Source organism: Oratosquilla oratoria, chromosome 24 (assembly GCF_046742065.1).
Source record: "Oratosquilla oratoria isolate Oo_2021 chromosome 24, ASM4674206v1, whole genome shotgun sequence".
Lineage (NCBI taxonomy): Eukaryota > Metazoa > Arthropoda > Malacostraca > Stomatopoda > Squillidae > Oratosquilla > Oratosquilla oratoria.
Window position 1 is genome coordinate 35,978,039 of NC_134800.1, and position 15,190 is coordinate 35,993,228.

A 15,190-nucleotide genomic window follows, 5' to 3' on the forward strand; every position below is an offset into this window, starting at 1 on the left:
TTCAAAGCTAGTGTGGACAAGTCAGTCAGCACGCAGTCGTGACGTCATGTCGTTCGTTGTGATGATGTCACTTGCCATACTGGACATGAAAGGGATTTATGTGAAGTCAGTTTCACCCGTGTAATCTTACTGAGTTAATTTCTGCACAGCATGTATGGGGGAAAGTTGCTCAACGTAGGGTGCCAGACCACCAAATTGGAAAACAAAATGTAAAAAGAATTAAAAAAAAAGTATTTCCAGTTCCCAAAGGGAGAATTTAAAATTGCTCTTTTAATCGTTTACTCTATCTTCCGCCAGGTGGTTTTATTCAGCTGAGGTAAACCCTCATACGAAGAGTAGAAGTTTGATGCAGTTCTTTTTCTGTCCATAGGAAAATTTTAGTTGTGCCACTCGTCAAATGTCGTGTATGAATGATGAACACATTGATCAGTCACAGAGTATATACCTCTATCGAAACCTTGAACGGCTGAAAGGCCGAGGAGTTTAAAAAAAATGGGGGTAGTGTAGGAGCTCTTGGCTCGAAAAATATATTTCAATGTTATCAAAGAACAATGGATGTCTGAAAGGTAGGAGTGTGGGTTTGCCAGGAAATTCATCACCGGAGTGCTGCGGAAGGCATCCGTGCTGAGGGGGTGGCCCACTGGCTGGGTCGAGGACCAGGAGTCTCAAGTAATCCAGTTCGGCGTCTCCCTCACCTTGAAGTCAAACGCGATTAGTCCGAGAGCACAATTGTCTTATTTCAGTGGCGTGACACTCACCGTTCTGCGGCAGATTTGGTTTTTATTCCATGTCTTGCGAGGGGAAGGAAAATACCAATGTACCACAAAAGGTAACGTGAGTTTTAGGGTGTGTGTGTGGAGGGGGGGGAGTCATTGCCCTGTTGTTGGAAGGGTGTGCAGCAAGAAGTGAGTAGGGTGAATTCTCAGTAGAAACAGCTATTTTTAATATCACAGGTAAATGGAAACAAACAAAAGAAGAGGAGAGAGAAACATGCACTGGTGGCAAAAATGTCTCGTTGGTATGAATATAAACAATGTACTACAAGGGCACGGTACGTCATCACAGTAAAGGTGACTGAAGTCTAATGACAGCAGCCTATGGATTCGTGTGCTACCTATGTTGTCTTCAATGATAACAAGAACACAGTGCCAATAGAGATTAGTGATTCATAGGACGACAACAGAGGCTGAGAGCAGGAACATGGGAAGAGTATTCCATAAACAGGTTTGGATAACAACAGGTCAACAACTGGTGTGTATAAACTCCAATAAGGTTTATTTGTGTGACTAAAACTTCATCGGCGATAGTTATAATTGTAAAAGGTGAAGTTCGGTGTTTGGGAATAATATATACTACAGCACAAGAAAAAATATTGGAGTCACACAGAGAAAGAGGGGAGAAATTCGATGATGCAAGTGGCATTACATAAAGAATTATCTTGCAAAATTGTGTTACATAAGGAATTCAATTTCAGTATTGGTCATGAATCACTCCAATAAAAAAAAGAAAACCTGCGAGTTGCAAACAACGGAGACAATGTATACTGGTGTGAAGGCAATACTTCACAATGGGTGCCTACCAGATTACTAGGTACCATAATGTAGGGATGCAGTAGTATATACTGCAGATAATATGCTGAGTGAAATGCTCAAAAACAGTCGCACTAGCTAAGCGCTACAACATATCTTTAAGTAAGTGTCATAAACATTTAAGTAATCAACAGACTGGAAGTCTCTCACGCCCGCTCAAAATTCATAGACATTATGAGTTATTGCTAATTAGGTTTATCGATCACTGTAGACTGAATGTCGGGACTTTTTCAACCTAGAACTTATTTGTATTGGACAATTGAGTGGATGTTGGTTGATGGCCATGTCTTATGTTGGTTTACGGAGGTTCTTGACGTGTTTCGGCATAGGCAGTCAAAGGACGAGGCAAGATGGGGTTGCGTGACTAGAGCCACCTTTTGCAAGTGGCGACCATCAGCTCAATGAGGAACACGAGGAAACCAAGACCAAGACCTGCCGGACAGGAATCAACATTTAACTGACATGGTTTGAATTACACACAAACACTATTAGATGTTCACAACCAAAGCCATGTTTCTAATATCTTCGACATTTTTTCTTCGAGAGAAAACTGTAGGTCAAAGGAGTAATTGTTCATGAAAGTACTGTACATATAATCATGGCACATTCTAAAATCTCTCCATCCATGTTTCCGCATGGCCCCTAAAAGATAAATAATTGGCAAACCACCTATTATAATCAAAGTGACCCACTGGTATCGGAGGAGAGTGAGGCGCGGGAGTCCTTTGCTTGATTTAGGTGAGCTAACATACTAGGACGTGTGTACATCGATATTATTTTTCTCTCCTTCTTTACTGCTGTCGGAGCAGGGACGGGATGAGCTAGTTCGTCTTAATATCAAGAAAACTTATTCATTGCTTAATGGCAGGTTTCCCTCCTTGGGGAAAACCCCCACAGTTCTCTTGAACTTCCTCATGGCAGGGGAAGAATGGAAGTACAGTATGGTCCTCATGTTTTAAATGGGAAGAAGCGAAAGGGACGATTGTGATGAGGGTGAAAAGAGGTGAGGATGGTCCTCTGCCACGCCTATACTCTTTGCTTTGCAGAAAACAACACAAAGTGGTATCAATAAGAAATCAAAGTAAATGGGTGAGGAGACTTGTTGGCGGTTGTCATGAAAGGAAAAAATTATCTTATCTCTCATAATCAATATTTTCCTGTTTCCGATTATATTTCGTAACAGTGACCAGAAAAATTACCTGATCAAGTTGAAAGAAATCTGGAACTGGGAATATTTTATTTATACTACATCTTCAAGTGTTTAAGACTAAGTAGTCATGATTAGAGACGTCAGCAGATTTCGTTCAACCATTGCCATCATTCACTTTACACTCTCCTTTGAGATATTTCGTTCGTGTGCACATGCGTTTGCGATCTCCTTTAGAGCCCGCTTGTAAACAATTTTTCACCTAACTATTTGTATGACTACTTATGAGTACCCGTGTCACCAAGTCCATTATGACTCACAAAACTATCAGACTTTGCTCACAAGTATTCGGCTCAAAGTTCACAAGATTAGAAAAAGAAGAAAAGAGAGAGAGAGAGAGAGAGAGAAAGAAGGAGAAAGATGAAAAACAAAAAGTCTCACCTCCCAGCACCAGAAGGAAGCTGCCCAGGAAGTTGCTCAGGTTGAGCGGTGCCACGACTTCCTGGCCGCTGGTCTTCCCCGGCGGCTTCATGCACTCAGTGGCATTCGTGATCTCAGACCGCACCCAGTAATTGAAGATACCAGACTCCTTAAGCCTGTAGAGGCTGCAAATATTGTGTTTGTTAGGTTAATCCTCCTGAGAAAAATAGAAATAACAATCCACAATTCCTTTACCTATTGTTATTCATTACACTCATGATGCGAAGTAATTATCCATCAATATAAAATACATACCAAGGGCTTTTCCCCGTTATAAGGGAGGTAGCCAAGTCAAAAGACACGTACCCACTCCCATCCATTCCACCCCCATCCACCACCCTTTCCTCCCTCTCATCATAGCTCCTCGTGGATGAAAGGTCATCCCTGTCTCCTGACCACTGCCCGACTCAGAAACAATGCAGCAAGATACAGTACATCCACAACAAGGCCGCTTCACGTAATCGGTAACCCCTCTCTCTGTCTCCTCATGCGGAAAATAGAAAAGACGGGGAGAAATCCCCTTGGGCCCCTTTCCTTCCGTGCATCACATTATCATCTAAACACCGCCATTCTCCAATTACCCCTATTCCCTGCCTTCTCCCTTCCTTGCTCAACAGACATTCCTCTCTTGCTCAAAGCCCCTTTCACCCCATCCATCCATCTCATCCTCTATCGCCCCCTAAAGTTCATTCCCTGCACCTCTACCTTCCACACCTCTTCTAATAGTCTTTCTTCACTCATTTTTTCCATGTGTCTAAACCATGCTAATACTCTTTCATCCGCCCAATCTGCCTTATCCTTTCCCAGCCCCGCTCTCCTTCTCACATCGTTTCTCACTCTATCCAGCCTTATAACCTCAAACACACTTAAACTTCTCTTTGCCTCTCTTAAATTCCAAGTTTCCGCCCTACAGAGTGTCGTCGGTACAAACACCCTTTCATATAACTTTTCCACTCCCAAATGCCTATATCTCATGACACTTTCTAATCCCCTAAGTCATTTACTGACTTCTCTCATTCTATAATTCACATCCACCTCCAATCCTCCCGTTCCTTCCACATGGGACCCCAAATATCTAAATCTATCAACTTTCTCCAACCTCTCTCCTTTAAGACTTATTTCCAATTCTCTGTCATCCCCTTGTACATTTCATCACCTTCCATTTACCAACATTTACCTTCAACTTTCTCCTCTCGCATATTTTCCCAAACTCCGTCACTAGCTCCCTTAATCGCCCTCTGACCTTGTCACGAGCGCAGTGTCGTTAACAAACAACAACTAGCTCACCTCCTACTGTTTTACGTTTTCTTTAACCATTTGCAGTCCCCCGCCCATTACCCTCGCATTAACCTCCCGCAGCGCCCCATCCATGTACACATTGATTAGCCACAATGATATGACACTTCCCTGACACAGCCCCACTTTTACCTCAAATCACTCGCTCTCCCCATTTCCATTTCTAACACAGGCTCTACTACTCTCGTAAAAACTCTTGACTGCCCTTATCTGCGGAACCATACAGACTGCATTATGATTAACTGTGACACGTCACTTCCGAGACAAAAGCTACGGATTGGGAACATTTTGTTGTAGCCAATTATTATCTAATTAAAGCGCTGAGGTGCTGCAGGTACTTACACTTCATTGGCCGGTTCCCGGTAAGTCGAATTGATCCGGAAGGGCATGGCCATGAGGATGTTGCTGTAGACCATCTCTCGAGCCATGTACAGATGGCATTCTCCCGAATCCCTGCAACCCAAGAGCAGAGTATAGCGATGATATTTGTGAGCTACGATACCAGCAACTTCACTAATGTGGCTCACTATTCATGTTCAGTTGGAAACAGCAATTATGCCCAGATCACCTCGGTGCTCTCTGTTCTACCCTATTCGGCATCTTTCTTCCCACCTCGTTCTCTGCCTCACCTTCACATTTATCACTCCATCCTTTTCCGAAACACTTATCATATTTCTCAAACACCCCATCTCAACATTCATTATCTTTGTTTTTGCCTCCCTTATGTTCCAAGTCTTTATTACAGCCATCTTTTTGCATTCATCCCCAAATACCAATTTCTCATAAAACATTTAATCTGATCTGATATTGACTCGTTTTCTTTACTCTATAACTCACCTCCATTCATCACCTCTCGACCGGCACTTACATTCATCTTAACTTGCAAATTTCATAATTTTACCCACATTCATTTGTAACTTTCCTATCACATATCTTTCCAAACTCAGTCACCAACTGCTTCAGTTTCTCCTAAGATTCATCCACAACGTGCAATGTCATGTTCATACAACACTTATTTCACCTCTCATGTTCCCCTACCCTCATCCACCAATTGCAAACCTTTGCTTTATATTCCAGTGTTTACCTCACTTCCAACCCATCTGTTTGCATGTCGAACAACCATAGCAACATCGCGCAACCCTAACGCAGCCCAACATTCACCTTGAAACATTCATATTCTCCATTCCCGACCCCTACATGTCCTTCAACATAATTCAACCTATTCCATACATGTGCTTTACAAAGCTTCTCTGTCAACCTTATCATACGCCTTCTCCAAGTCCATGAATACCCAAAACACATCCTTACCTGTCTTACAACAAAACCCTGATCTACGCACGCTCTTACTCATTTAAATCTACACTACTCTTCCTCAATCGCTCCATCTGTTTCCCTCGTAGTCCTCTCAATTAACATACGCACGTACACCTTACTGAGCTCACTCAACAGATTCATCTCTCTAGTGTAATATTCTAAATCTAATACATTCATACTTATTTCCCTTCCCCTTACTTAGTGGCATTATACATAGACTCCTTAAATCCATCCGAACACTCCCCAAAGCACACAGTAAACAATCACCTCACTAACAGATTCACCTCTTCATTCCATCATCCACAACCCTTCCTTCTAATCCTCCCAATAACCTCGTCTTACGAACCATATTTGTACACTTAAGTGCTTTCTCCTTGACCGATATCTATTTTTCCACTCCTATTTCTCTCCCCACTTTCATTTCGCTTCATACACCTCTCAGTTTCGTCTGATATTCGGCCTCTTTCTCCACTTCCAATTTATTTTAAGTACCTTGGTGCCTCACTCCCTTTTCTTATTTATCCATCTCACATCAACTCTCAATTTTCTTTCTATAGTGATCAGATATTCCACCGCAGTCTCCCCTTAACACACTCACGTCCAGATATCTTTCATTAGCCCTTTTGGGCACCACTACATAATATGCCCTCTCGACTACCCTTTCATCAACTGCCCTGGATTGTGTATATGCATGTACATCTTTCTTTAAAAATGCATTCATAATCATCAGTTTTCTTTCAAAACACATTTACAACATTTTGTTTAGCATCTTTCCTTTCTTCTTGGTAAACCAGAACAATGCTAAGGTAAAAAATTAGGGAGGTATTGTTGACTTAACTCAAAAATAGCATCTTAAAACGCTGAATGGTGACTGCAGCCCCCCCCCCCACACACACACATGTTGGCTATATATCTGTAATAATAAAGTTGATATGGCCAGCTGGAGTATGAAGCAAAACGACAAAACATGATGCACAAGAAAAACACAATAAGATCAGAACAACATACCTGAAATCCCACGACATGGCCTTTTGGATGGATATGACGTCACAGAAGGCCGCGAATTCCTTATTCCTGACGTTTTCCTTAATTTCAAAGCAGTTTTGATAAAATCCTTCTATTTTATCTAATATTTCTTTCCGTGGTCCCTCGGTAGCTTCCTGTCCAGATAGACCAGATCATGTGAAAGTATATGTATATATATATATATCTTTTATATATATATATATATATATCTTTTATATATATATATATATATATATATATCTTTTTTTTTTTTTTTTTTTTTTTGCAGAAACCACCGGGAAATTGAAAAAACAGATACCGAACGTTTTCGTCTATTTAGACATTTTCAAAGGTACAAAAAAAAGCAATACAGAAAGAAACAATAAATACATAAGAAGACGAGGATACTCGGAGAGGTCCCATGTTACATTTTATCACCCACAATTTTGTCAATAATAAAATTGTCCAATTTAAATAAACCCAAACTCAAGTTCATGTTATTTCCAAAATTTCTTTTTATAAAACAAGATTCAATAATATTTCTTTCTATAACATTATTACAAAAAGTAATTATTTTAGAGTTTCCCCAGTCAATATTATGACCATAATCCCTTTGGTGGACAAATAATCCACTGGACACTTGCCCCGTTCTGATACTATATTTATGTTGGCCTATTTTTTTTCTAATCCTTTGCCTGTTTGGCCTATATAAATAAAATCACAGTTTTTACATGGTATATTATAAATACACAATCTGTCTAATCTTTGGCAGTGCGAAAATATCATACCTGGGGCATGAGGTGGGAAACGGACAGAACCGACCTAAGCAGGCGAACGTGGAGGCTATTCTGAACTTCCCAGTACCATCCAACCGGAAGTCTCTATGACGGTTCTTGGGGATGGTGGCATTCTACCGCCGTTTCTGCCGCAACTTTTCCTCGATCGCGGCCCCTCTCACCGCTCTCATCAGTCCCAAGGAGAAATTCGTCTGCCTGCCAACGCTCCTTCGAGACTCTTCGGCAGTTCCTGAGCAGCGAACCGGTGTTGAAGACCCCCGACTCCTCCCAACCTTTCGTCCTCCTCATAGACGCATCGGGAGAAGGGATAGGAGGGATCTTGCTGCAGGCAGACGACAACACCCGGGCTTTGCATCCCGTGTGTTACTACTCTGCCAAACTGCTACCCTACCAGCGATCATATTCTACGGTGGAGAAGGAGGCCTTAGCCCTCGTCTCTACATTCAAACATTTCGAGTGTTACCTGACGTATCCTGGTCATGTAACGCTCGTCTACTCCGACCACAACCCTCTTACCTTCATCGAGAGGGCCCGTCTCTCCAATCAACGAGTCCTCCGGTGGGCCCTTGTCCTCCAAGCCTTCAATTTTCGCATGGTCCACATCAAAGGAGAAGACAACATAATTGCTGACACCCTGTCTAGGGGAGCGACCAGCCTCCTAGACGATTCACGGTGACTAAGGACTCTCTAGTCCAGCTGCCCCCCGTTACGCTGGACTTCCGGAGGGGGGTGTTATAGCCAACCGTGAATCGAATGAGACTTTCAAATCTCCCGCCTGCTACTATCGAAGTTTTGAATTCGTCTCATCACCCCCAACGTATAACCAACGTTGGTACTCGAAACTTGACCATGAAACAATTAATCACGCCCCCGTCGACTATATAAAGGGGCTGGCCCTCAGCCAACCCTCATCCTTACCTACAAACCCCACCCCCCCACCCCACCCTGTGGACTTCACCTACCTGGTCTCACCCCTTCGCCGCTGTAGATCGGTACACCACGTGTTTGTGCAAGTATTAGTGTAAACCATTGTCTTGGACATTATTTTTGTTTCTTTAGTTGTTATATGTATTTAGATAGGATTGTATATTAGGTCTCTCAGGGAACTGTGAGTTGTATGTATTTAAATGAAATACAGTAAATCTTTATTTTTCTTTTGTCATAAAAATATAGATTATTTAAGTTTCGTGCAGACTTCTATCTTACCAATCCTCCCTTATAACCTAGCTTACATCCAGTCTCATATAGAGCTTTTCATCGGAGCGTACCTTAATCTATCTATATTCTCTATACGTTCCACTTAATTGTTACGGGCTTGCTCCCGAACTGGAACTCGACTTACCCCAAGACTCGAAATTAATTACATGCTTTCCATCAACTCAAGCCAAACCTAGCAACCCCATGATGATGATATATATATATATATATATATATATATATGTATATATATATATATATATATATATGTATATATATATATATATATATATATATATATATATCTGCACGGAGTCCAAAAATGTCAACAAGACTAAACACACGCAATACGACAAACTTAAATAAGATACATTTATCATGAGAGACATCAATGAGGTAGTTGACTTACACTGAAATATTGGTACGTCATGGAATTAAACTCCATTCTCCACGGGAGCTTGCTCTGTCTTAGAAGATCCTCAATCGAGTCCACTGGGATCCTGACTTTGGGTGCCGAAAGCATGGCCGTCAAGATCCCGCTGTAACTTGACATGAAAACAAGGGAGGCGAAGATCCAGGTGGCCACAATTATGCGAGCAGCGTCTGTCTTGGGCAACCATTCCGTCCCTGTCGAAGTGAGATTCAGAATGACCACATCCATGATCGGGGAAAGTAACTACTAAATAAAACTCGATGGAAGACTCCCCTTATGTATGCCCACATACGTTGTATTTTAACAAATAACATATCAGATATATTACCTTCATTACTGGCCGTGTATATTATAGTTACATGTCAGGTTTGTTGCACCAAGTTTTTCACATAAAAAGACTATGTTTTAATTAGAAGAAAAAATAATTGATGGTGTAAGTAAGAGAAACGAAGAAAAAAATTGGCATAAGCGGAAATCATTATTAAGAAATAACCCATGCTTCGTTTATTTTCACACACACAAATAGGGCATATTTTTCTACAGCAAAATAAGAAGACATTTGAAATTTTAAGTTCACCCAGGCAGCATTCCCATGCCTGAATGTAGTGCTCTTGAAAGAGGAATACCAAACACTTACGTTAGACTAAACACGACTCCTTGCTGTGGTAGATAGGCTAAATGGTCAGTAGTTTAGGAAGAACATGTGATCTTATTTCACGGCTGCTTACCCCACTAGATTAGTGGGATCCTTATGAGCTCGATTGGAGCAGTGGGTAACGTTCCTGCCTCAGATCGCGGAAGGTGGACATCAGAGGTGTGGTAGATCAGTGTCGCAATAAAATGCTAGCTAGCACCCAATCAATATGGCTCAAGCTGATTACACGTATTTCAGACTTCATTCACAACCACAGCCATTGTAACATTCCAAAAACTTCACATGTACTTCTCACCATGCATACAATCTTACCAAACCGGATTAAGCTACCGTGGTGAGGTACAGAGGCTGTATCGTCCATCCGCGGATAGGCCCGTCCTGCATTGAGTCATTAAGCCTGAACCACAACAAAAACAACAACGACAACAACAACAACTACTACTATTACTACTACTACTACTACTACTACTACTACTACTACTACTACTACTACTACTACTACTACTACTACTTCTACTACTACTGCTACTATCACTATTACTACCACTTTGTAACTTAATTCCAGATCCTTTCTTCTCTCCCATCACCATGGACGTCTACAGAGTTGCTGAGTGTAAGAATCCTATCTCCTCTTATTCATCTATCCATCTGTTTATTGATTCTTTTTTGTTGCGCCCCCCTTCCCCATACATCAAAATGAATTATTACTTTTAATTTGCTCCTCCAATTTTGTCACTTTTAAATCATAATTAAAGATCTTGTTGTATTTTAGTTAATCTCTTAATTTGTCTTTCCTTCCTTCTAGTCAATACTTGGCAATGCATTCATCTTCTTGTGGTGTCAATTTGTTATGGAGATTTGAAAAATAGAATATTGCAACCGATGTCGTTTTTACTCAAACGAACTCTCAACGGTCGGCGCTGGTAAAACCCGTGAAAGACCAGTGTGATAAACCTTTAAGAATTTGCGTGATTAAATATCAGTTTTTATATTACCTAATTCTTGTCAGGAAAGTCAAAGCATTCATGATTATCCCTCTGAAGTTACGTGTGCACTATGTGGTTCTAAATGGACCTATAAGGAATACGACACGTATCTTGTCTCACCTTCTTGTGTGAAAGCCTTAATGACCCACATGGCAGACGTGCGAACGAGATTCTTGTAGTTCAAGTTGAACAATTTGCTTTCGTAGGCTGTCAAGAATAGGAAAGCCAGGAAGATGCAGATAGCACTCAACAGAACCAGACCCCAAACCTGGCCATAAGAAACATATCTATATACATATCGTACAATGATGATGAGCCATGACAATACGAAAAAAAGATAGCACATTGTTACATATCGGGGTAACGTCAGGTCATAGTAATACAAGATGATGACAATTATGCACCTGACACAATGAAAACATTAATGTCTATCTACTGTATATCTATATACAAAGGGTTTCTTCCTCCATACAAGGGAAGTAGCCACTCAGTGCACGCACCCACTCTCATCAATCACCCATTGTTTCCATCATATCTTAGCTTCTCGTGGATGAAGGATCATCCCTTCCTCCTGTCCACTGCCCGGGTCAGAACCAATGCAGCAAAACACAGTGTAACCCTGAAGTATTAGCAACTATAATGATCTTATCAACTGGAATCACAGTGTGACTGACGCATGCTAACACCTACAATACGGCAACACATTTGGCCATGTGACTCAGCTGCACATTGTTAAGACCTAACTACACGAAAGCAGGGATATCTAAGTAAAATTCATGGATCCATTAATCCAACTGAAATTTCAGGTACTAGTAGGTAAATCGCATTGTAAATTCGTGCCCCCACCTAGTGCAGCTCGAAACTAAGATCTAGCAATCATTCAGATGACAAGTCTTTAATATTTCTAAGACTTAATTTCCTAGCAGCTTACTTACGGTGAAGGTAAAAGGGAGAAGGAAACCGCTGAGCTCAGCTTCTATCTGCGGCCGAGGAACCATGATGGCCTTGTTGTCGGTAATGACAGGGACTGAGAAGTTGACGACGGTGCTGCGGATGTGAGTCAGACTGAAGGGACCCAGGGCAAACTCGGCCTCCTGTTTGTAAAACAAACACGCCACGTTTTCAAAACAAGATGTATGAGTTTTCGACAAAAATTAAGGATGCCTTTTGGGATTCAATGGACTTGAAGAAAATGTATAACAGGGTTGATAGAAAGGCGTTGTGCAGTGTACTGTGGATGTATGGAATGGGGAATATTCTGTTAAAAGCGGTAAAACGTTTTTGTATAAGTAGTTGGACATAAGTGAAGATTGGGAGTAGTGTGCCCACTTTCTTTTATAATTAAGGTAAATCTACAATACATGCCATTTCCCTCCATAACATGCTCCACTCGGTAAACGTTCAAGAACGCTTTTACGCAGCTCATCGTTCAGGTCCTCTATGAAAGCGTGTAATATATTTTCTCGAATCAGGAGACACCACAATGAAAACTTACTTTCAAATTTAGACAATTACACACTTCCAGATGATGTCTCGTTTTACCAAACAACTCTTGAGCACAAACGCGAATTACAGAGATCAGTCAATCAACTAATACTCCATCTGCTTCATGACTCTATCATGGCATCTCATCCAAGTTAAGAGAAACGCCTGACACAAGCCAGACTTCAGTATTTTTTTGGCTTATTATGAGGAAAGATATTCATGTCATGCTTGCGTTTTTCATAAAGGTCATGTTCGTGGACATGTACCTATGTTAACTTACCCTCCATCAGGCAAACTTTTTGACACTGTAGTTATCGATCTCTAATTGACTCAACCCCCAACTGATACCAATACCTATTTGCCTGCAAGTATCATTTCTCAAGGCTCTGTATTCTTGCCCCCCTCCCAGACAAATCAGCCAAAAATGTTGCTCAGGTACATCTATTTGTTCTCATTTACCAATTGAAGACATCTGCCTAGAACTTTCGCGTTTACCTCCGCCACAGCCCCATCCATATAAACCAGCGTTCACCAAACTTTTTTTCACGGTGGTCCAAATAACCATTTTCTTCAATACAATACAATACAGTAAATACACAAAAAACAATGACATTCAGCATATTCATTTACCAATACACAAAACACAATCTGTGATATACCCTCAAGAGTGCCACCTTTCTATAATGTTTCCATTGGCTACCCCTTCGTGGGGAACGCCCCTTTTGCTTTCTATAACTTTTAGCTAGGGAAGTCTGGTAATCCTCCGGAGTTTTCCTCTGGACTTGCCAGCATTTGTTGTATCAGACTGGGATCAGAAATTAAAGGAAAAAAAACAAACGCCTTTCGTTCCAACCACGCCACGCACGACAACAAAACTACACAAAAACAAAAACAAACACCAAAGAGGTTTAGGAAAATTATAAATGTATTGTCCCTCTCAAAATTTTTGGTTTAGTTATCTGGGCCTATGTGAACAAAAGTGCCTCCAAAGAGAGCCAACTGCAGAGAAAACCAAACACACATTTTAAGGTCAATAGGTCGTCAACATAAAAACAATCAATTGTCAGTAACCAACAACTCAAAACAAATCTAGACCTAATCTGGACTCACCTCTCTCTGCACCATTCCGACCATGCCATTGAACATCCCATCTCCAATGGGAGAACCCCAGCTATGATCTTCAGGCTGCCGAATTACGTAACTGCAGACAAAAGATGAGCAGGATTGGGGATGTCAAATATTTATAGGAACTTTGCTTCGTCAGACATCTTTGTTTCAGGACTGATATCTGGCGGGACTTCACCTAAACTTACTCAAAGTCGAGGACGTCCGAGAGGGCTTGAAGGACCTTCTCCATGGGGCCCTCGATCTCAAAGACGTCACCATTTTTCCTCAATTTCAGGAAGGGTATCCACTGCAGAATCGGATCGGCAAGGGGGCAAGAAGAAAAACATAATGATAATAATGATAATAATAATAGTAATGAAAAGATACATATACCAACGGCTTTTTCCCCTTTACAAGTAAGGTAGCCAAAGTCAAAGGCATAAAATCCACTCACACCCATTTCATCCCCACATACTCAACTTCCATTCACCACCCCTCCCTCCCTCTTTTCATGGCTCTTCCTGGATGACAGGTCATACCTGCACCTTGCCCACTGTCCTGGGGCAGAAGCAATATAACAAGAAACATCACATCAACAGCAAGGCCACTTCATTTAACTGGTGACCCCTCCTCTGCGTCCCCTCATGCAGAAAAAGAGAAGACGGGGAGAAATCCCTTCGGGCTGCGTCAAAATATCATTCACACATACTCTCCTCCCCCCACACCCTTCCATGCATCATCCATACACAATCATTCTCCGCTCACCCGTATCTTCTGTCTTTTCCCTTCCTTCCTCAACAGATATTCCCATCTTTCCCATTGTTCCTTTTACTCCATTCATCCATCTCATCTTTGGTTGTCCCCTCATGTTCACTCCATCCACTTGTGCCTTCCACATCTCTTACTAATCTTTCTTCACTCATTTTTCCCATATGTCCAAACCATCCTAACACTCTTTCATCCACCCTATCTCCCAACTCCCTTTCCACCCCCATTCTCCTTCTCACCTCCTTGTTTCTCACTCTATCCAGCCTAATAACCCCTGCCATAACTCTCAAGCATTTCATCTCAAATACATTTAAAACATTTATCTCTTGTATTTCATGTTTCTGCCCCATACAGTGCTGTCGACATAATCACTCATTCATGCAATCTTCTCTTAGCATCCATTCCCAAATGTCTTTTTCTCGTTACACTTTTTAATCCCCAAGGTATTTACTTGCTTCTCTCAATCTACATTCTACCTCCACTTCCATTTCTCCCTTTCCCGCCACACTCGCACCCAGGTATCTAAAACTATCCACTTCCTCCATTCTCTCTCTATTAATACTCACTTCCAATTTGCTGTCACTTTCTCCCCTTGTGCATCTCCTCACCTTACGTTTGCCCACATTTATCTTAAAATTTCTTCTTTCGCACACCTACCCAAACTCTGTCACTAACTTCTTTAATTTAGACAATTACACACTTCCAGATGATGTCTTGTTTCACCAAACAACTCTTGAGCACAAACGCGAATTACAGAGATCAGTCAATCAACTAATACTCCATCTGCTAATACCTCCCACAGTGCCTTCCTGTCTACCCTGTCATAATCCTTTTCCAAATCCATAATGACCCCGAAAATACCCTTACCTTTTCCTATAGCTTTCTCACATATCTGTCTTACCACAAAAATCTGATCCACGCAACCCCTCCA

The 15,190-nt window shown here is 41.4% G+C and overlaps 1 protein-coding gene across 1 annotated transcript in view; it reads right to left on the reverse strand.

Moving 5' to 3' along the window:
* Nucleotides 1–1,263: 1,263 nt before the first annotated feature.
* LOC143038245 (putative glutamate receptor) overlaps nt 1,264–15,190 on the reverse strand; it is a 33,606-nt gene continuing 19,679 nt past the window's right edge. Inside the window, exons 2-10 of the mRNA XM_076207258.1 lie at nt 13,698–13,798; nt 13,495–13,585; nt 11,835–11,993; nt 11,020–11,167; nt 9,235–9,452; nt 6,835–6,986; nt 4,855–4,965; nt 3,178–3,341; nt 1,264–2,021 (exon numbers count right to left, since the gene is read on the reverse strand). Coding sequence (XP_076063373.1) covers nt 1,954–2,021; nt 3,178–3,341; nt 4,855–4,965; nt 6,835–6,986; nt 9,235–9,452; nt 11,020–11,167; nt 11,835–11,993; nt 13,495–13,585; nt 13,698–13,798 — 1,212 coding nt within the window. The 3' untranslated portion in view covers nt 1,264–1,953. The remainder of the gene's footprint in view (nt 2,022–3,177; nt 3,342–4,854; nt 4,966–6,834; nt 6,987–9,234; nt 9,453–11,019; nt 11,168–11,834; nt 11,994–13,494; nt 13,586–13,697; nt 13,799–15,190) is intronic.